At 36.0% G+C, this 22,454-nt stretch overlaps 1 protein-coding gene across 3 annotated transcripts in view; it reads right to left on the reverse strand.

Annotated features, from left to right (window-relative positions):
* Positions 1-22,454, reverse strand: part of LOC135141698 (very low-density lipoprotein receptor) — a 118,145-nt gene that overhangs the window by 13,653 nt on the left and 82,038 nt on the right. The window contains exon 1 of one of the 3 annotated variants that reach the window (XM_064073019.1): positions 13,129-13,268. The exons of the other annotated variants lie outside the window; for them this stretch is intronic. Within the exon in view, the coding sequence (XP_063929089.1) occupies positions 13,129-13,198 (70 nt within the window). The 5' untranslated portion in view covers positions 13,199-13,268. Of the gene's footprint in view, positions 1-13,128; positions 13,269-22,454 lie in introns of those variants that run through there. 3 annotated transcript variants of the gene reach the window in all.

Consider the following 22,454-nt stretch of genomic DNA (forward strand, 5'->3'; position numbering starts at 1 on the left):
CTCTATCTATCTGTCTGTCTGTCTGTCTGTCTGTCCGTCTATCCGTCCGTCCGTCTGTCCGTCCGTCCGTCTGTTTGCCGTCTGTCCGAATTTTTATTATACAGATAATCTCCGAAACTACTGACTACTGGACGGATTGTTGTATGAAATTTATGAATAGTACGTACTAAGATAAAACTGATTGTAGCATATGACATCCTCCAACAAAACAGAATGTGTGTGGATGGGGCTAGTACTTGGTAAGAAAAAGACTGATTTTTGCAAATAACATACCCTCTAAGTAAAAGAGGGTGGGTGGGCGGGGCTATCATTTTATAGTGATACGACTGATTTTGACATTTTTGATATTTTCACCCACTTTTCAAGCATTTTCGAAAATTAGCTAGACATTTGAAAAGTTACATTTTTTACTTTTTTCACATGCTAGATTCTATAATTTTCCACCCCCACTCGACAGAAGAACATAATTAGCCCCGCCCACCCGCCCCATCCCTTTTACTGATTAATTTTATCTGCTCTTAACGCAATGAATGATCTTTTACTGAACAGAAACAAAGTTAGTCGTGAAAATGAGAAGAGCGCGGGTGGGCGGGGCTAGTGTCTGCTAAGATAAGACTGATTTTGGCAAATGACATATCTTCCAAAAAAATAGAGGGTGGGTGGGCGGGGCTAGCATTTTATAAGATAAGACTGATTTTGGCAAATGGCATTACTTTCAAAAGATGGAGGGCAGATGGGCGGGGCTAGTAGTTGCTACGATAAGACTGATTTTAGCAAATAACATACCCTCTAAGAGAAATAGGGCGGGTGGGCGGGGCTATCATTTTGTAGTGATAAGACTGATTTTGACACTTTTGATATTTTCACCCATTTTTCAAGCATTTTCGAAAATTAGCTAGACATTTGAAAAGTTACATTTTTTACTTTTTTCACATTCTAGATTCTATAACTTTCCACCCCCGCTCGACAGAAGAACATAATTAGCCCCGCCCACCCACCCTATCCCTTTTACTGATTAATTTGATCTTTTCTTAACGCAATGAATGATCTTTTATTGAACAGAAATAAAGTTAGTCGTGAAAATGAGAAGAGTGCTTGTGTCTGCTAAGATAAGACTGATTTTGGCAAATGGCGTAACTTCCAAAAAAATAGAGGGCGGGTGGGTGGGGCTAGCATTTTATAAAATAAGACTGATTTTGGCAAATGGCATACCTTCAAAAAAAAATAGGGGGCGGGTGGGTGGGGCTAGCATTTTATATGATAAGACTGATTTTGGCAAATGGCATAACTTTAAAAAAAATGGAGAGCAAGTGGACGGGGCTAGTAGTTGCTAAGATAAGACTGACTTTAGCAAATAACATACCCTCTAAGAGAAAATAGGGCGGGTGGGCGGGGTTATCATTTTGTAGTGATAAGACTGATTTTGACATTTTTGATATTTTTACCCATTTTTCAAGCATTTTTGAAAATTAGCTAGACATTTGAAAAGTTACATTTTTTACTTTTTTCACATTCTAGATTCTATAACTTTCCACCCCCGCTCGACAGAAGAACATAATTAGCCCCGCCCACCCACCCTATCCCTTTTACTGATTAATTTTATCTGTTCTTAACGCAATGAATGATCTTTTACTGAACAGAAATAAAGTTAGTCGTGAAAATGAGAAGAGCGCGGGTAGGCGGGGCTAGTGTCTGCTAAGATAAGACTGATTTTGGCAAATGGCGTACCTTCCAAAAAGATAGAGGGTGGGTGGGCGGCTAGCATTTTATAAGATAAGACTGATTTTGGCAAATGGCCTAACTTTCAAAAAAATGGAGGGCAGGTGGGCGGGGTTAGTAAGTGCCAAGACTGATTTCAGCAAATAACATACCCTCTAAGAGAAAGAGGGCGGGTGGGCGGGGCTAGCATTTTATAACATGATTGATTTTGACACTTTCGAAAATTAGCTAAAAACATTTGAAATTCATTTTCAATTCGAATTTTCACGACATTTCATTTTCCATTCCTACTCGACAGAAGAACATAATTAGCCCCGCCCACCCACCCTATCGCTTTTACTGATTAATTTTATCTGTTCTTAACACAATGAATGATCTTTTGCTGAACAGAAATAAAATTAGTCGTTAAAATGAGAAGAGCGGGGGTGGGCGGGGCTAATGTCTGCTAAGGTAAGACTGATTTTGGCAAATGGCGTACCTTCCAAAAAGAAGGGTGGGTGGGCGGGGCTAGCATTTTATAACATAAGACTGATTTTGGCAAATGGCATACCTTCCAAAAAGATAGAGGGAGGGTGGGTGGGCGGGGCTCGAAAAAAGAACATAATTAGCCCCGCCCACCCACCCTATCTCCATTTCAGTGGTTGATTTTATGTGTTCTTAATGAAATGAATTATCTTTCCCTGAACAGAAATAAAATTCTTCGTTAAAATGAGACTGATTTTGTCAACGGACACTTACTCTATAAGAAAATAAAGGGCAGGTGGGCGGAGTTAGTACCTTCCAAGATAAGATTGATTTTGGCAAAGGACTTACTCTCTAAGAAAATAAAGGGCGATTGGGCGGGCAGTCTTATCTTAACAATAATAACAATAAGTACTGGCCCCACCCACCCGCCCTCTATTTTCTTAGAGGGTATGTCATTTGCTAAAAACAGTCTTGTCTTACCAAGTGCTAGCCCCGCCCACCCACCCTTTATTTTCTTAGAGGGTTTGTCATTTGCCAAAATCAGTCTTATCCAACAAAGTATTAGCCCCGCCCACCCGCCCTCTATTTTCTTAGAAGGTATGTTATTCACCAAAATCAGTCTTATCTTAGCAAGTACTAGACCCCCCCCCCCCGCCCTTTATTTTATTAGAGGGTATGTCATTCGTCAAAATCAGTCTTATCTTAGCAAGTACATTAGATACATATTTTTATTTTCGCAAAATCAATCTTTTCATTTTTCGAAAGAGCTGGATTTGACAAGCTGTGCTTTATGGGCGAGGAAAGTAATTTCCGACCAATTTTTTTTCTAAAAATCTGGACGTTTCGGGTAAAAACTCAACACGGCGTCATAAACTACATTTGTAGGACTATATTATTTTATAGCACCCTTTAAGTCAAACTGGCTATTGTATAACTTGATTCAGTTCACAGCTCCTTTATGGCAACAATGGACAGTAATAATCCTTGCGGTTCGGGTCCATAAAGCTTACAACAGCCAGTTTGACTTATAAGGGTGGTTTGGCTTAAGCCGCTTAAGTCAAAAGTTTTACAAGGTGTATGTCAAGTGAGTTTACTGTAGTATAAATACAAAATTTAACAACAATCGGCCTAGTAGTTTCCGCGATTATTTGTCTAATAAAAGCCCGGGACTACAGACAGATGGACAGACGGACAGACAGACAGAAAAATCACTGGAAAGGCCCACTATACTTGCAAATACTATTATAAAGTTGTTCTAAACAAAAATTAAAGTAGAATCAAAATTAATATCACATACCTTGCAAATTAGTTTAAACTCTTCACACATATTATGAATCGGTGAATTATAGATTTTGTGTGAAAACTGATTGCTGACGGGAACGAAATCTGATGTTTTCTAAGACACAATTTATTTTATTGTTGACCAAGTTATATAGAAATTTGATTCCTATACAGTTCCGTCGAGTTTGTAGTGTGACAAAGTTAAATCTACTCAATAGAAAATGATGAGCGTAACCCCCGATACGATATAGATCAAATAAAAAAAGAATTTTAAAATCTCCTTCGAATAGATTCGATGTGTACCATATATCTATTTTAAGATCGAATTAAACTAAAGTAGAACAATCATAAGGTATTTTTTATATTTGATTCGATTTAAGAGTGTATGTAGTGAATTCAAATCATTCAATACAATCCTTAAATTACTGAATCAATTTTCAGGCAAATTAGAGCTTACTACAAAAAATATTATCCATTCATGAATATTAAAAACAATAGTGGCCCAAGACTTGACCTTTGAGGCACACCTGATATAGCGGTTCCAGCCGCATAATCGTACATCCGCAAGTTTCTTAATCTTTATTGATCGGTTTGAGGCAAAGAGAGGCGGAGCTTAAGGGCTATGACGCAGCAAATATGGCGAAACTTGTTCAAATCTCAAAATGCTATATTGTTGAAATCCGAAAACTAGTGCCACAAACTACAACACAAACAATTGTGTAATATGTTCAACAAATAACAAATTTGTTTTTGTTATTTATAGTTGTTATCTCGATGAATATTTTTTTAAATTTTATTATTGTATTTTTTTTTTGGTGTGTATCTTGTGGCTAAAACCGATTTGCGAAACAAGTGATTACGCCAATCAGCCTCCACAGAAAAGATTCCGAATAAACAAACAACTATTACATGATAATGACATTGTTAAGGTGTAGGAGAATTCCGTAGGAAACTTTTTTAATAAGACAAGTTTTAAACGTCTTCGTTATTAATGAAAACATCTGTTTACGAGAAGCTCTTCTAAGGTTTAATCCTTTTGACGACGACGACGTTGGAAACCATTAAAAAGTGTAATTGGATATTTTATGAATTTAGCAAGGGCGATATTCTTAATAATAAAACTTAGAGTGTAATAACTTGTTGAACGTATGCCGTAATCTCCATTGCATAATAATCCATTACAAGAGATCTGTCTTAGGTTCATCGCCATTATTACTGAACCGTTTTATCCTTAGCAACAAATGTGAATAAACCATACACGAGTAGAAAATTATTTAAAAAACTGACCCGCATCAATATTCAATGAACTCTTTTTAAGATATTACAATCAATGTTTACAAATTGGCGCCCAAAAACTAAACTTAGATACTAAGGTGCTAGACACAGTTGATTCGACTGGAATTTGACACCACAGGTCATCACAATTGGTACACGGATTCGGGCTGTTGTCAACATAAAGGCGCTTGTGATAATTCGAAAATAATAAGGCTATAAAATCAATTAATGACGATGACCCCTATTATATCTTAATTTAAATTTTTTCACGAAGCTGAATTAGTAACAACGACAAGGACACCTCTTGCTCGTGTTAAGTAACAAGTTGATAAAATACAGAAATAGTTTTAGTCAGTAAAGTGTACAATAAGGGAGAGTAATAACTTTCGACATTTTTGGTTGAAATACTGTCGTCCCAGATATAAAGCAACGTAATAATACCGCTAGAATTTTAATAGCAAAGTTGTAAAACTACTCCACACGAACGGGTAGAATCGCCTTAACACTTAAGTCGTTACATTAGTTACCGTTTAGCGTTTGATTAATTTTGGCATTTTTGGTAAAAACAAAAGTTTCTAAACGTATTAAAATAATGGCTTAGTGACCTAAATGAGGGTGCAGAGCGCGCAACTGGGGTATTCTAAAACGAAACTTCGCATTTCGAGTACAATGCGAATATTGTTAGAGTGAGGTTCTTGCCAGTAACTAAAATCATTGTATTGCTGGCTGCCAACTTTCCCAACAAATTTTATTAGCACAAGGAGAGATTACGGTCATTTTGAGCGTGATTCGCATGCGAAATAGTGTAATTTCTACCTGGTAAAACAAGCTTTAACAATTTGCAGTACCCAGCGAACTGTATTTACACGTTTGTAAGATATTAATTAAATTAATTTGGGTCTCGAAAACAATATCAATTCAATCTCGAACTCGTTCGTACTACGTTGTGAATGAAAACTTTGACACAATATTTCTCCGAGGGAGAATCTCGCCGGAGTTTACGCTAAAAATACAAAGATAGTGGAAGCGGAAAATACCGTTGAAACTTCCTTGAAGAATTTTCATTTGATAGGTAGTTGCGAATTCGGGAATTGAAGAAATTTGTGGTACGGTTTAGACAAGAAATAATATGTTCTAATAACCATGAAAAGGTTGGAGTTCAGGGAGCGCGGACACATTTCAAAGGCTTATCTCTGAAATGGTTGCAGAAGTCTGATACTGTGTCCGACTGACAGTCTTGACGGTATTATTACGGAGATAATTCTGATCTATCTCTTCGGGAAAAGAGACACTCAAATTATTTCTCGCATATAACGGCACCTGTGATTTTTGTTTCTTGCTTAACCATTTTTCATGTAGTTACGGAGAAACGTCACACCATTTTTCACCGTCTCACGCTTCCTTCATACCCGCGTAATAATAGTAATAATAAAAATAAGTACAATTAAACTGAAGCGAAATCAATCATGCATAGCCAAACAAGATAATTTACTAAACATATTCTTGCAAAAGCTACTTTTATAATTACACGTAATGGCTTAAGCTAGTAATTAAGTTAGACATGAGACATAGCGCCACTAGTTATCACACCACAAAACTTTGACGCATAATTTAGTACACGTTTTTCCTGTTATGTTACAGGCTTTCTATTCATACTTTGAAGACTTTAATCGCAATTTAACTTTGCTTTTAGCCGCATAAATCGATAACCTATCACACACAAAAGTTCCTAATTAACTTTATAATTGATCATAATTTCATTAAAATCATCAGAAGCCAACTTCCAAAAAACGAAGTATAATAAATCAAACGATTATTCTAATGCAGTTGGCCCTCGCCCCCTTTGTGATCCACTAATCAATTTATTTGCGTGTGAGGAGTCAAGTGATTTGCTCTGGTTTATTTACACCTGGGGGTGTCACATCTGATAAATAGCTCGTGGGTTGATTCATTAATTTGTTCGCATTCTAACAAATTACCATAAAAAAGAAACGCGCAGGGATCGAAGTCGACCATACACATATATATATTCAACCTCCTGTGGTAATAGGTTTTAAGGGCAACGTCCCCACTTACTTTGCCAGTTTTTGCAATACACATCCATCAATTATTTACTTACAACCGCATTCCGATCTTTCGTTGTACTTCGCACTCTCAAAAATCTCATTTTAACCCAACTTTTTTAATTGTCACACGCGAATTGCCAAAATTACAAGTCCGCTAAATGAGCGACACAGAGGGCGTGTTTTTACCCGCCACGCCCACGCGGGATATAAATGAATACACGTTGATTACAGTGTCGGGATCCTAACCACTTCCAATCGAGTTTTAGATGGAAAACGGAATTTTTATGACCGTGCGTAAATTTTTGATGAAGATAATATTCGGAAGAGTGTAAAAAATTAGCAGCGGCGAAAATCTGCGTAAATTGCCACCGATGGTAATTATCACCGAGCGGACAGCCGAACACATAAGCCCCCAAACGTTGAAAATTTCAAATTTAATTTTCTCGGTTGTTAGTTCGGATAAAGCGATGAGGTTCTGCGCATTTCTCATTACGTTATTTATTCAGTTGTGCATTAATTTTTTTCAGGGTTAATGAAGAGTTTTTTGCGATGCGACGCAATTGTTCCTACTGTCGCAAACTTGGAGAGTGGACTACGCCAAGTTTGGTGAAGTTTTTTGGCCGGAATAATGACCAGTGATGAAAGTTGGTCCTTGTACCGGGATACAATCAGTCTCGACCCAAACCACGACAATTCTACGTCGCCAAGTGACCGTGCTTCCCGCAACTTTAGCGAATTATGTAATTAAAGGAACAAACTTAATAGCTAGTCTTACAGAAACTACGAGAGTAGAGAACGGCGGTAAACCACACAGAGAAACATTCAACAATAAAGGACGTCTCAAAAGACCAAGTGAAAAGCAGCTATATATATAACTACTGTAACTATTATAAATTCAAAAAATGATAATGACGTTAGGACCGAAGTTGGCTTCGCTACAAATTATTAATAAACTAGTCCATTTACTGTTTTCGGTCCATGATCAGGCGGTGGTTGCCTTAAACGGGGTGTTGAGCTAACGATGCAGCTTTCAATCCGCACAGTTTACTAAAGGGAAAACCGAATTATAAAAGAAAAATAACAAGAGAACGTCGATTATTCAAAATATTTAGCGAGTGGATGGTTTACATCCGTAAGACGACAAACGAGAAAAAGCCATTTGCTCCGGAATATTGTGTAATTAGATTTTATATAGACGTTTTCTGTCAAAACATTTTTCCTCTCGTAAATGCCCATGCTGTTTTTATTTCTGCCACTCGCCAACTTTGAAAGAAAATGTTAATTTAACGCTGCGACTGGCCTCACACATACATATTCATTACACGTATACGCCCGCCAAAAATTAATAATTTTGGGCCAGACCTGACCGAAATATACATAATTGAGCAGGATTTTTAACGCGACGAAATATAAATTAGTGCGAAGGGTTGAGACATTTCGGTGTGTAATTTAAACCCTGACAAATACACTTCATCAGAAAAACTCGAACGATTTCGTTTGATGAAAGTTTCATAATTAACGAAATTATTGATGAGTTGCGTTTATAATCATACGAATTTTGTTTAAATTAGTTTGGGAGCGCACACTCATCCTACCGACTGCGCCGTTAATACGGCAACAGTTGTACTAATTTTTTAATAAAGAGTCGCTGCTCTACTAGATTCTCGATTATAAGTGTGTTCAGGAGTAGAAGTAATAAACTAGAGTGTTCTCCAGATATGGAATTTTTTCAGCTTGACATCCTCGCTGTGTTCTAAGATAGAATTTTGCTTTGTCAGTTTGATAAATAAATCTTCGGGTACGGGTTAAGTTTGTTAGCCTTTTTGTTTGAGTCGCACGTCCTTCTGACACGGGTGTTATTGTATAAAAATTGTAAGTTCGTAAGTATTTCCAGGGTGTGTTTCAAACTCCATAAAGTTAAAAATACGTTCGTTTCGGGTCGATATGAAACGCCATATATTTAAAAAGTTTCGGCGTTCTTCATCTGCACCATTTCCTATGTATTATTATATATGTACAATGATATTCAATTTACATCGCAAATTGAATTTAGAATTCATTACGACACGGGACACAAGCGGAAATTGACCGAAAATCTTTCGCGAGAATAAGCTGCACTTTTTTGTAAGGATTAGTTTTTAATATCGCAGGCGTATTGAACAAATATTGATACTCAGAACGTCGAGTCTGAAAACTCGGCAAAATAAACATGAACCTCGTAGCAACGTGATAATATTGTTTTTCACGGGATGAAATGAAATTAAAATTAACTTTTAATTAAACGTCACTAAAAATAATAATAAAGTTTTGCTTGACCACGAGAGATTTTCATCGCGTAATTTAAAAAAGTCACTGTAGATAAAATTTAATCAAGCTGTGTTTGATCTACCGAAAGCTCCCTTGTTTGACGTTGTTTGCGCTTAAGTATTATTAAGCTTCTCTTGCTTTTTTACATTACTTTATTGCATCTCCTTTCGGTGAATTGACAGCGAGTACACCTGAGCCCTCTCGTCGAGCCATTAGGCGAAAATTCGAACCGGGACGCCACAGTTTGTCTTAATAAGAAGCTGTCGATTGACCTTTATCACCATGCGTCGTAAGTTTTACTTGCAAAGCTCGTACAAAACGGACTCTCAAGTAAGCGGAAGAGACATTTTCGTTAAAAATAATTTAAATCTAATCATAAGACGTTTCAATTAAATTCAACTCCCTCGGCTAATTTACTTAATAATAAAAGATGTCTGTGTGCTAATAGCGTGCTGTGAATTTAAAATTTCTCCCGGTTATGAAATAATTATGAATTTTTTCTTACAATTCGGGGTGTTTATGAGACACAATGTCGATGTAATGTTCTTTGAAGACGAGATCGAACTACATTGTTCCTTATGTCGTAAATCAATACACCGACTTCCCTTAAGCACATAACATTACCATACGTGCGTTCTACTTCCTGGTGGAAAAAATACGCCCAGAAGCCTCGTTATATTGTATATGACAAAACACACAATCGTATCTCAATTATTGTAACGAAGCGATCATTTCCGTGAATAATATCACCGTGTAGTCTGGAAGGCATACATTTCCAATTAATTTAACAATTTCCAGAAATGTTGGCGTGGGTGTCGTTTTAAGAATTTATCGATTGCGACGTTAATCTATTTCCTCCCGAATTTAATTTGCTCGCAATTATTTATAGTTTGAAATTAATTAACAAAGGGCGAAGAAAATTATATAGGTTTACCTCCAAGATTAGCTGATTTGGATTCAATAGAGCACGTTCGCCAGATAACCCTTTTTAGTTAATTCATAGCCGTCGTTCTTTTCCAGTTCGGCACGGAAACAAAAAGGAAAACTGACTCGAAAGGGTTGCTTTCGCGTTATTTTTTCATGAATTTTTCGCTGCGTTAAATTGATGAATTTCAGCAAAAGCACGAACGACGCGCCACCCTAATAAGTCGAATTTATCGCGCCGGCAGAGATCAATACTTATGGATTTATTAACTTGTCAAAGTCGGTTTCTAATGTGGCGTGTTTTCCTTTTGTTAATAACTTGAAAATTTAATAAGTCGCAAAAAATTCAATCAACTTTTTCGATATGTACACAGCGTAGGGAGACTTACCCCCGACGCAAAATCAAACACGATCAAAAATCAAAGCGACACAAGAGGCGGTACAGCCCGAAGGTGTGACGCTTGTCGCATTCTTGCCGAAGGTTTACACAGCAAAAAGCGGATCGTGGCGATTCTAACCTTACTTTCTCTAGAATTGTTACAAAACAAGACTTAATTACGCGTTTCTGTAGCAATTTTCGTCTGCGATATTCAAGAAGTCGAAATTAACTATTTACATAAAAAATTCTATTACTTTGAAGAACGAATATTGTTTTAGTAACTTCGGTGCCACCAAGATTATTAATTTCCGAAAGATGTGGAAAATTTACTTTCGAACTTTCTCTAAACTTTCCCCACAAGTGTTCAACATTATTCTAAGGATAATGCGCAAAAGGAATATTTACATTACAATTGTAGCTAGACTTCAAATTCAAAAATTACGGTAACAAATCAACTCTGGAAAATGAAAACGCTTTTCGTTATTGGGTAATCGGAAGTCGAAATTTTATAATCAAGTCAACGAATGGGATCGAGGTGAAACGATTAAGCGAATTTATTATGGACGTATTACCTCGAAATCGATGGAATTATGCTGGTCTGAATATTTGAAAATACGTATAATAGAAATGTGATGTGATAAGCCGGAGTTAATTATCGGGTATACGTATGTCTGAAAATAGGTAAGTCGTCCCTTGTAGGGGTGAACATAGGCACTTTTCGACCTGTCATTTACTGATAGTAGTTAATTACAAAATAGGATATACTGACAATAGGGTATATATAATCTTACTAAATGTGAAATTGTGCTACCCTGCCGTATCTGTATCACATTCAAATCAAGAGTCTTCGTCATTATTCATGTTCGCTCATTTCCCCTTTCTATTACCTTAGTTTGAGTTGATACTCATATCCGTCGTACGACGCGCAAAGACAAATACCAAAAATTCGACTACCATTATAATCTAACCACCGTTAAGAGGTGCCAACAGCTACAAACCACACGATTTGTTAAATATAGTAGCCATAAATCAATCAGTGCTCCACTTTCATTTCACTTCTACAAACTTTTTAAAATTAAAATATTAACGTACTTAACAATCAGTTAAGCAATACACCCATCGGTCATAAAAATTATACATACATGTAAAGTGGGAACTGCACGCCTCGAGTCCACCGACTTTATCAAAAAACTGAACACCCAATCTTCCTTAATAAAAAGACAAAGTTTCAGCCATCACGGATCAACGACCGCGAAATTTGTCTTCATTTATCGAAGACGCAACAAGCTTTGCTTAAGAAAACCGATCTAGAATCAATCATTTTAACAAAAAATTGCACTTTTTGTTTTATGGACAGAAAGCTGAGTTTAACGACATGTTAATAACAAAGATGGCGCGAGCTAACCTCAACATTTTACTAAATGATGCAATACGTCACAAAATTTCTGATTTAGAGTTGTAACGAAGCAGTTAGTTTTTACGTGGTTTGGAAGCCCTTAATTGTGACTAAATGTCAGAAGAAATCCGAGAACGTATGTGTTGTCAGAAAAACGTGCATTTTGCGAAATCAATACATGATCCTTAACCTTCACACAATTATTGCGTATATAAATGCAATAAATTTAATGGGGAATCTTTGACCCTTTATTAAAGTGCGGAAATACGCGATATCTCGATATAACTTTCACATATTAATAATTCCGAAGAAACAAAAAGGCTTGACAAAGCAACAAACGGAACTTTGATGTCCGACTGGCCACTACCTAAGGGATCTGTTTTCACTTCAGCGCCAACAATGAGTCGAATCCTTTTATCGGGTTAAATTTTACAAAATAAGACGGAACGCGCGTTTATTAATGCACGTTCGGTAAAACTTATATCACAAAGGTTTTTTTGGAACGATATTATGGAAATACGTGCCCCAATATTGAACGAACAAACATGAATAGGAATTGCTGCGATTTCGGTCTTCATTACTTTATATAATTAGATCGTTTGATACGGAATGGGTTTGCAGTCGATGCAACTATGAATAATCGGAGACTATTTTATAAGCATAGTGACGACCGTTAGAGCACGAAGTGGATTTATTTTTGCGATAACCTGTATTATTGTGACTAAAGTTCCCCTATATACATCCCGACAACAATAAAATGTTAACTGTGTTGGAACGCAATAACTGACATTTTCATATCGTCATTACCCACGAACATAAATAAAAATAAGACTCTAGATTTCATATTAGAAATGAACATAAAGCGCCGAGCACGTGGCGCATAAAGGGAGCTTTAATTGTCGACCCAAATATATTTCATACGAATATTGTAGACTGAGCTACACACGGAAACAAAAAATCGTGCAGTTTAATCAAATCGCACAAATTTTCCGAAGCGAGTGGTAAAAATACACAATCTTAGATAAAACATAATTAGCTTCTTAAAATATTGATACCCAATTTCAATAACGCGAAAACAAAAATAAGAGATAAGGGATGCTACAAGGTCGGGCGACACATGTCGCCCTTCTATCTACGAAATAATAATAATAATAATAATAATTTAAAAAAATCGCAGTTGCAATATACAAGTCTAGGGTCCCTGTATCTTAATATATTGCACGCAATAATAGTAACAATAATTACAATTATTTAACAATTTCAAAATCGGTTAAAAATCAAAATTATTTTGGAAAAATTGTTAAAAAATGACTGACCTTCCACTAGAGCCGTGACTGCGTAGAAGTTGAGGAGCCCCACAACGACAATTTTGAGTATTAAATCCATCTATAAGTTGGCACAAATTCCTTGATGTGCACACCGCGAGAGTTGTCAGGAATTTGAGTGTGGATGTGGAGTACTCCGGTTCTTGATGTTCTGTATGCTCCCTATTACTATCAAACCGATAACATATTGACTCGCTTGGCGCACATCAAGTGCAGAAACATAAGCTGAATGGACAGTATAAGTGGTGCATTGCATTTCACAGCCTCAGGGTCCTTTTTCGTACTAGCTATCTGATGTAATTCTACAACTTATTGACTTGACAATTTGTACACAAATCCACGTGGTTCGCGTAATTTATGGACGATAACAGAGACACACCCCCGTAATCGTTAACACTAACAGACAACACAAACAGATATGTTGTGAATTCATTTACATTCGTGCCGTTTCGGCCGCAAATTCGATGCGTAGATTTCTTACTACGCGTCCTTCGTTTTTGGGGTCTTCCGGTGACGAAAAGGTCACAACTAAGCTAAATATTATCGGATTGTTATTTATGTTAAGGCGAAAAGATAAGGAATTCGCGGCGCATCTTTAGAACGAATTAGACAAAAATAATAGATGCTTATGTCGTCACTTGACTCATCCTTTTCGGCGTGTCAAGGTCTGTATTTTTTATAACTTGTCGAAATTGCTCTTATTTATCCGGCGGACAGTTAATGTCGAGGGTTGTAAACGCTGTTATTGATCGCTGTTTTCCAGTTGTCAACCTGTGTCAAATTCCCGCCCTTAGATCCGTATAAAGATTAAAACTTCTACCAGACATAATTTACTCTCACCCAAATAAACATTTAAGAGGGTTAACACTGACACCTTGGGGTTTTTATAGAGGATTTAGACTGCGTAATGGTGGCACTTGGCGTTTACGAGAAATTGACAAGTCTGTCTAAAAAGTTTATTAATGGCCGTGTAAGTCTAGTGATAGACGGCTTGACAATGCGTCTTTTCATCTATAGTAAGACCAAACACTATCGATCGATGGTAAATTTTGGCACAAAATCAGAACAAGCGATTTATCATTTCTGTAACATTTTTTCATTCCAACTTGGCATAATCTTTGTTATTAGTTTGCCGCATTGTACGTATCAATTTTCACAATTTCGTTCCAGCGACAAATATCTGCACTGTGTATATAGCATCCGAAAAATTAAGCAAATATGCTACCAAATCACTGAAAATATTTACCCGCAAGAATTATTACCGAATATGAATGAACCAAAGCGGGCGTTGACATTTTCTGCAAACACAATATATGTAGGTATAGCAATCGAGGCGAATTACAATCAATGTTTATTTTTCTTTACCGATTTTTCACTTCACTGAATTTCTCTGACGGAGCTCCTTTTACTCAAAGCTCACATCCTTTAAAAAAACATTAATAAGTAAGACGGTTTCCTTTTACAGAAAACTGAAGTAAATTTAGATTTTATATAAAATAAACACCGTTCTTTTTTAACGTCGCGTCTAGCTCTTACTCAATAAAGTGAAAAATTTTGTTAACTAAACAGTAATTTTGACACACTAAAAAAGGATGTGATCCATTTTTGGAAAAGAATTATATATGAGTGCTTCACAAAAAATGTTCCTACGACAAATTTCTGAAAAACAACTAGTGACGTCACAAATTAACTACTAAAATGGTAACGATATTATTTATTTACAAGTCACAAAAAATATCGGTTGAAATAGAGCAATTTTTTATTTAGAAGACAGGTGGGATTGAGGCTGAGTGCTTTTAATATTGACGCTCCATTTCAAAAAGGGAAATAATAATCATATCACATGCAGGACGCAAAAATGCTCGTGATGCAAAAATTTAACAATGAACGCTAGCCTAAATACCGCAGGAGTGTTATTGTAATGGATAATGCTGTCAACCACTCTCGTACGAACATGAAAATCCCGAATAAACCGAGCACTTTATTTCAAAATGATTTTTAACTGCTAGACACACCCGAAAACACTAGATCATCGACGAGCTTGCTAAATTCCACCATTTTCGCTGCAATGAGGATAATTCTGTAATCTGTGTAATCAGCGACGGTACGAAAATAAAACGAACTTCGAGTAAGCCCAAAATTAAAAGTGAAAGCTCCGATAGAAAGTTTACGATTTTTCGCGAGACGGTGAAACTCCGACATGAGCACGAATTGAAATTACAAATTAAAACAACTAAAAAAATTGCCTCAAGTTATTTCGACAGAGCTTCTTTAGTCTGTGAAGTTGAGAACTTTGTAGACGAAAAATTGTTAAATTTTTTTAAATTAGATTACAAAATCACTTGGCGAATTTCTTGGAAATCGCGGACGACTCGGTTCTTGGAATTCGCGAACTCGAGGAAGGGTCGTCTGAGGGTCGGGAGGGGGTGTAATACCGAAACCAGTTTTAACGAGTTTACGGTTAATTAATTTGATGAATTTTGAATTGTGGTTCGAATTTTTTTTAAATATGTGAAAACTTCTCGGGGGCGCCAAATGTCTTTTTTTTAATGCCAAACTGTTTTCTTTTTAAAGAATGTGGAATTTTTTATTCTTATTTTATCTTTTATCTTTAAACCCAAAGCTTCAAAAATTGGTCGAAGGTTACTTTCTTTTCGTTTTTGATAATCTCTATAAATTAAACAAAATGTCGGTGAGGATGGGATTCGAACTCACGCGGGCTGATCTCTAGTTGCTCAAAATCAACGCCTTAGATTATCAAAAATCAGGCTTTTTTGAAAATAAAAAAAAATTAGTTTCCCGTTTTTCAGTTATTCGAAGAGTTATCTCAAAAATAGTGGACTCTGTTTTTTATCACTTTTCGCAGAATAAAGGCATTTTTGACTTTTTTCTAATATATGGATTATTTCGTAATCCACGTTGAATTTTCGATATAGTAGCCCCTTTTTCGTCTTCAGTAGAGCCACTTTTTATATTTTTTTGGAAATTTTTTGTCAGTTAAATTCTCATTTTTATTTGAACGTCTATCCACGCAGCTTCAGGTTCATCTTCAAATTTCTTGAAAATTTGATTCTCGTTTTTCACGGTTATTTGAAGAGAGGCCTTATATTCATAATTTACGGTGACTTTTCTATATTTTATATATTTTTGCCAGAATAAAAGCATTTTTGACATTTGTTCGAACTTGATCTTTTTTTAGAACTAGATTCCGATTTTCTTCGATTATTCGAAGGGTTATCGAAAAAGAACTTCAAATTTGTAACTTACGTTGAATTTTTGATAAAATGGTCCCTTTTTCGATTTGTATAGAACCACTTTTAAAATTTGTTTGGAAAATTTTTGTCAAATTCTCAATTTTTTCGGTTAATTGAAAATTTATCCTAGCAGCTTCAGGTTCATCATCTACTTTCAATTCTCTAGATGACTATTTTTTTTACCCAAATAAAACCATTTTCAGATTTTTTGGAAATTTTTTTGAAAATTTGATTCTCGTTTTCACGGTTACTTGAAGAATTATCCCAAAGAAGACCTGTTATTTATAATTTGCGGTGAGTTTTCTATATTTTATCTTTTGTTTGCTAGAATAAAACAGAATTTTCTCGTCTATGCAGTTGATAACTTTTTAGACATATTAAATACAGTTCTTGGAAAAAATCACTTGGTGAATTTCTTGGAAACCTCGGACGGCTCGGTTCTTGGAATTCGCGAACTCGTCTGGGGTGGTGAGGGAAATAATAAGGGAAACAGCCTTAACAAGTTTACGGAACCGGAAACACGTCTCCATTGTTAATTAATTAGATGAATTTTAAGTGATTTTTGAAAATAATGTTTGGTTTTTGGTGGATAAATTGTTAGTGGGGTTAGTGATTTGTACAAGGGATTAAGACGATTTTCTGGAGGTTCTGTTAGTAATCTGTGTTTCATTATAATTTTTAAAATTACACCACATATATTTAAAAAGGGAAAATTGTGGTTCGATTTTTTTTTTAATGTAAAAGCTTCTCGGAGGCGCCAAATGACTTTTTTTTTAATGGTCTCAACTATCTTTTTTAAAAATGTAAAACCTTCTCGGAGGCCCCAAATGTATTTTTTAAGAATGTGAAACCTTCTCGGGGGTCCCAACTGTCTTTTTTAAAATTGTAAAACCTTCTCAGGGGCCCCAAATGTATTTTTTTAAGAATGTGAAATCTTCTCGGGGGTCCCAACTGTCTTTTTAAAAATGTAAAACCTTCTCGGGGGCGCCAAATGTTTTTTAAGGATGTGAAACCTTCTCGAGGTCCCAACTGTCTTTTTTAAAAATGTAAAACATTCTCGGGGGTGCCAAATGTTTTTTTAAGGATGTGAAACCTTCTCGGGGTCCCAACTGTGTTTTTTAAAAATGTAAAACCTTCTCAGGGGCCCCAAACGTATGTTTTTAAAAATGTGAAACATTCTCGGGGGTCCCAAATGTATTTTTTTAAGAATGTGAAATCTTCCCGGGGGTCCCAATTGTCTTTTTAAAAATGTAAAACCCTCTCGGGGAACCCAACTGTCTTTTTTAAAAAGGTAAAACCTTCTCGGGGGTCCCAACTGTCTGTTTTAAAAATGTAAAACTTTCTCGGAGGCGCCAAATGTTTTTTTAAGGATGTAAAACCTTCTCGGGGTCCCAGCTGTGCTTTTTAAAAATGTAAAACCTTCTCAGGGGCCCCAAATGTATCTTTTTAAAAATGTAAAACCTTCTCGGCGGCCCCAAATGCATTTTTTAAGAATGTGAAACCTTCTCGGGGGTCTCAACTGTCTTTTTTAAAAATGTAAAACCTTCTCGGGGGCGCCAAATGTTTTTTTAAGGATGTGAAACCTTCTCGGGGTCCCAACTGTGTTTTTTAAAAATGTAAAACCTTCTCAGGGGCCCCAAATGTACCTTTTTAAAAATGTAAAACCTTCTCGGAGGCCCCAAATGCATTTTTTAAGAATGTGAAACCTTCTCGGGGGTCCCAACTGTCTTTTTTAAAAATGTAAAACCTTCTCGGGGGCGCCAAATGTTTTTTTAAGGATGTGAAACCTTCTCGGGGTCCCAACTGTGTTTTTTAAAAATGTAAAACCTTCTCAGGGGCCCCAAATGTACCTTTTTAAAAATGTAAAACCTTCTCGGAGGCCCAAATGTATTTTTTTAGAATGTGAAACCTTCTCGGGTGTCCCAAATGTATTGTTTTAAGAATGTGAAATCTTCCCGGGGGTCCCAATTGTCTTTTTAAAAATGTAAAACCTTCTCGGGGTTCCCAACTGTCTTCTTTAAAAAGGTAAAACCTTCTCGGGGGTCCCAACTGTCTTTTTTAAAAATGTAAAATCTTCTCAGGGGAACCAAATGTATTTTTTTAAAATGTGAAACCTTCTCGGGGGTCCCAAATGTATTTTTTTAAGAATGTGAAATCTTCCCGGGGGTCCCAATTGTCTTTTTAAAAATGTAAAACCTTCTCGGGGATCCCAACTGTCTTTTTTAAAAAGGTAAAACCTTCTCGGGGATCCCAACTGTCTGTTTTAAAAATGTAAAACCTTCTCGGGGGTGCCAAATGTTTTTTTAAGGATGTGAAACCTTCTCGGGGTCCCAAATGTATTTTTTTAAAAATGTAAAACCTTCTCGGAGGGCCCAAATGTATTTTTTAAGAATGTGAAACCTTCTCGGGGGTCCCAACTGTCTTTTTTAAAAACGTAAAACCTTCTCGGGGGCGCCAAATGTTTTTTTAAGGATGTGAAACCTTCTCGGGGTCCCAACTGTGTTTTTTAAAAATGTAAAACCTTCTCAGGGGCCCCAAATGTATCTTTTTAAAAATGTAAAACCTTCTCGGAGGCCCCAAATGTATTTTTTTAAAATGTGAAACCTTCTCGGGTGTCCCAAATGTATTGTTTTAAGAATGTGAAATCTTCCCGGGGGTCCCAATTGTCTTTTTAAAAATGTAAAACCTTCTCGGGGTTCCCAACTGTCTTCTCTAAAAAGGTAAAACCTTCTCGGGGGTCCCAACTGTCTTTTTTAAAAATGTAAAACCTTCTCAGGGGCCCCAAATGTATTTTTTAAAAATATGAAACCTTCTCGGGGGTCCCAAATGTATTTTTTTAAGAATGTGAAATTTTCCCAGGGGTCCCAATTGTCTTTTTAAAAATGTAAAACCTTCTCGGGGATCCCAACTGTCTTTTTTAAAAAGGTAAAACCTTCTCGGGGGTCCCAATTGTCTGTTTTAAAAATGTAAAACCTTCTCGGGGGCGCCAAATGTTTTTTTAAGGATGTGAAACCTTCTCGGGGTCCCAACTGCGTTTTTTAAAAATGTAAAACCTTTCCAGGGGCCCCAAATGTATTTTTTTAAGAATGTGAAATCTTCTCGGGGGTCTCAATTGTCTTTCTTAAAAATGTAAAACCCTCTCGGGGGCGCCAAATGTCGTTTTTTTTTAAGTGAAACCTTCTCTGGGGTCCTAACTGTCCTTTTTAAAAATGTAAAACCTTCTCAGGGGCCCCAAATGTATTTTTATAAGAATGTGGAACCTTCTCGGGGGTCCCAACTGTCCTTTTTAAAAATGTAAAACCTTCTTAGGGGCTCCAACTGTCGTTTTTTAAAATGTAAAACCTTCTTGGGGGTCCCAACTTTCTTTTTTAAAAATGTAAAACCTTCTCGTGGGTTAATTAATTGTTTTAAACATGGACTAGAATAAAATTAGTCCGGTAGTTTCGGAGATTATCCGTCTAATAAAAATCTACACACACAGGCGACAGATGGAAATGGGGGACCTACTCTTCCTAAATCTTGGGGTCATAAAACTTCCAGAAAACATAAAAATATATATGTTTCGGTTAGAGTAAAAGTGAAATAACACTTCCAGTTTAAGTTCATTAGTTTTAATGCAAAACCCCAAAACTGTTTAAGTTTGTCCTCGTATTACTGCACCCAACAGACTCAGACGGAAGCGAAATCGCAAATTCGACGCGACTCGTTGCAGTTCAAGAACTAGGAACAATTATCCTCAGGAATGGAAAGTATTTTGAATAAAAAATTAGTTTGTGGTGTTTTTTTAATACTTTAATTTTACACTGAAAGTAGATCTATTATTATTATTATTATAAAATTTAGTCACTGAAACTGGTTTTATTTTGGTCCAGCCATTTGTGTTTACGTATTATTTTTAAGTTAATAGTGAAATTTCGTGAATGTTTTTGACGTAAGTGCCAAAAGTCAATCCTTAAATACAAGAGTGAAAGTCCAAATCTCGGACGTGCCAAACGCGAAACAAACACTCATTCTATTATGCACCGAGGTAAATATTTTTGTGTTTGAGAAAAAAGGTGAATGAAGAGTCGTCGAATCCATTTTAGTAAATATTTACACATTTTTTTTAGTATTTCGTAATGCATTGTGGGATTGTTGCCTATATCGAAAATGGGAGAATTGCATCATCCGAGTTCATCGAATTCGTTTTCAAGGCAAGGCACGATGCAGACGGCAAATTACTTCTTTTTACCTTTTAACTAGAAGCTGATGCAACTGCGAGACTATGAATATCAGATAAAGGCTATAGGAAATTATCGAAAAATTGCATGAAAATTATATAGGTACCACAATCAAGGATTATAATCATAAATAATTACGTAGGAGTTTTTTTGTAGTATTATTTGCATCGTTCTTTCCTGTTATAACCTTCCGACTACGTTATTACGAGTTAAATGCTTTAAAATTAATTACAAACAATACTTAACAAATTGTACCTTTCCAACATTTCTACGTTCGTAACACATATTAACATAAATAAGGGCAAACGTGAATTGTTTTTGTTTTTGCCGCAGGTGTTTGCTTCTAAATTTAAACATCCGACTATGGTAGTATTATTCCATTAAAATGTGTATGGGAGAAAATAACAATTATCCCTGCTCAACCCTTGCTTCCCCTAACAGCTAGTATTTAGAATGTAAATAATATGTTTTAATTGGACATTTTATTGTGTTAAATTATGAGAATGGGAACTAATTTGTACAAAATATGAACACAATATTTAGCGGAATTAATCCATTGCGTCATAATCGCATGTTAATATAATAATCGTGCGTAAATTCCCTGGCTTGGCGGACGTGCGGTCAAAATGAAGACGTCAACATGTTTTTTCACTGTTGGAAGGAAGTTTACGGGAAATATCGCATAATTAATTGCCCCACTGAGGCAACAGATTCCACTGTTCGATTTTCCACTGTGCTATACAAAACCAGAACGTTCCTCTTCCCTCGGAAGCTCATTTTAAAATATCTCTAGCGACTCGTTTAAATATTGACAAACCGGGGCACTTTATAATGAATTGTTATGAACACGGAACTTTCGCCATATAAAAGTTGCTTTACATTTATTGATTAAAGAAAAGTCGAAGAAAAGACGCAAGTGTCGAATTTTAAATTGGCGTACGAAAAAAGACGTGTCGTAGGTCATGCAAACATCAATTCGATTAAGTAAAATATGCCCCCTCATCTTCGGCGTAATTTGAATTTTAAATCAGCACCCCCGAAACTCAATTGCTAGTTAATTTGCTGAAGCCCTAATTTGATGCCAATTACTTTTTATTCTTGACATTGTTTTCCTTGTCAACTCATTAGTGTTTGAAGTCTTTGAAATGTTTTTTATGGAGGTCTTCCCCTTTATTTTTACGTTCGAGAGAATTTTTTTAAACACCTGGCTTAACACTAATCAGAAAGTTCCTGGCCTGTTGTCTTTTCAAGTTAATTTGAAAAACGTGAGATAATTAGTGTTTGCTTTGTATTAAAACTTTCATGGAGTAACACTTCGTATTTCCCCGAGGCTCAATTCATTTTTTTACACCGAAAAGATGTATAAAGAGAACTTTGAATTTAATTCCATACTACAACGCGAAAATCGATTCGACATTTTTTAACGCCGACATTACGACGAATTTCGGTTAAAAAACAAATAAACGTTAATGACGCTTCAAAAATTGATTGCCGACATTTTTCACAGCTGTTAACCTCAAAGTGACTACAAAGATCGAATCACAATATCACTACCGAAATCCTACGACACGACTATATTTTACACTTGTCAAAGACAAAAAATAAGGTTAGGATCGACAATTTTTTAAAAAATAAGCTTCCACAATTTATAATGGTATTTCGGGATATTTATTCGTAAATAATAACTACCATGACACTGTAATTAATTTTTAAGTGGTTTCACGTTTCCGTTTAACACAATTTTGTCATTGTACCTTAGTAGTATAGAAAGCTCTGTGGCGTCATAGCCCACGTGACTACTCGTCCCAACCTTAAAAAAATTGGTCGAAGGTTACTTTCTTTT

This window comes from Zophobas morio, unplaced genomic scaffold (assembly GCF_036711695.1).
Source record: "Zophobas morio isolate AGI-343-1 ecotype UQ-CSIRO unplaced genomic scaffold, CSIRO_AGI_Zmor_V1 ptg000044l, whole genome shotgun sequence".
Classification (NCBI taxonomy): domain Eukaryota; kingdom Metazoa; phylum Arthropoda; class Insecta; order Coleoptera; family Tenebrionidae; genus Zophobas; species Zophobas morio.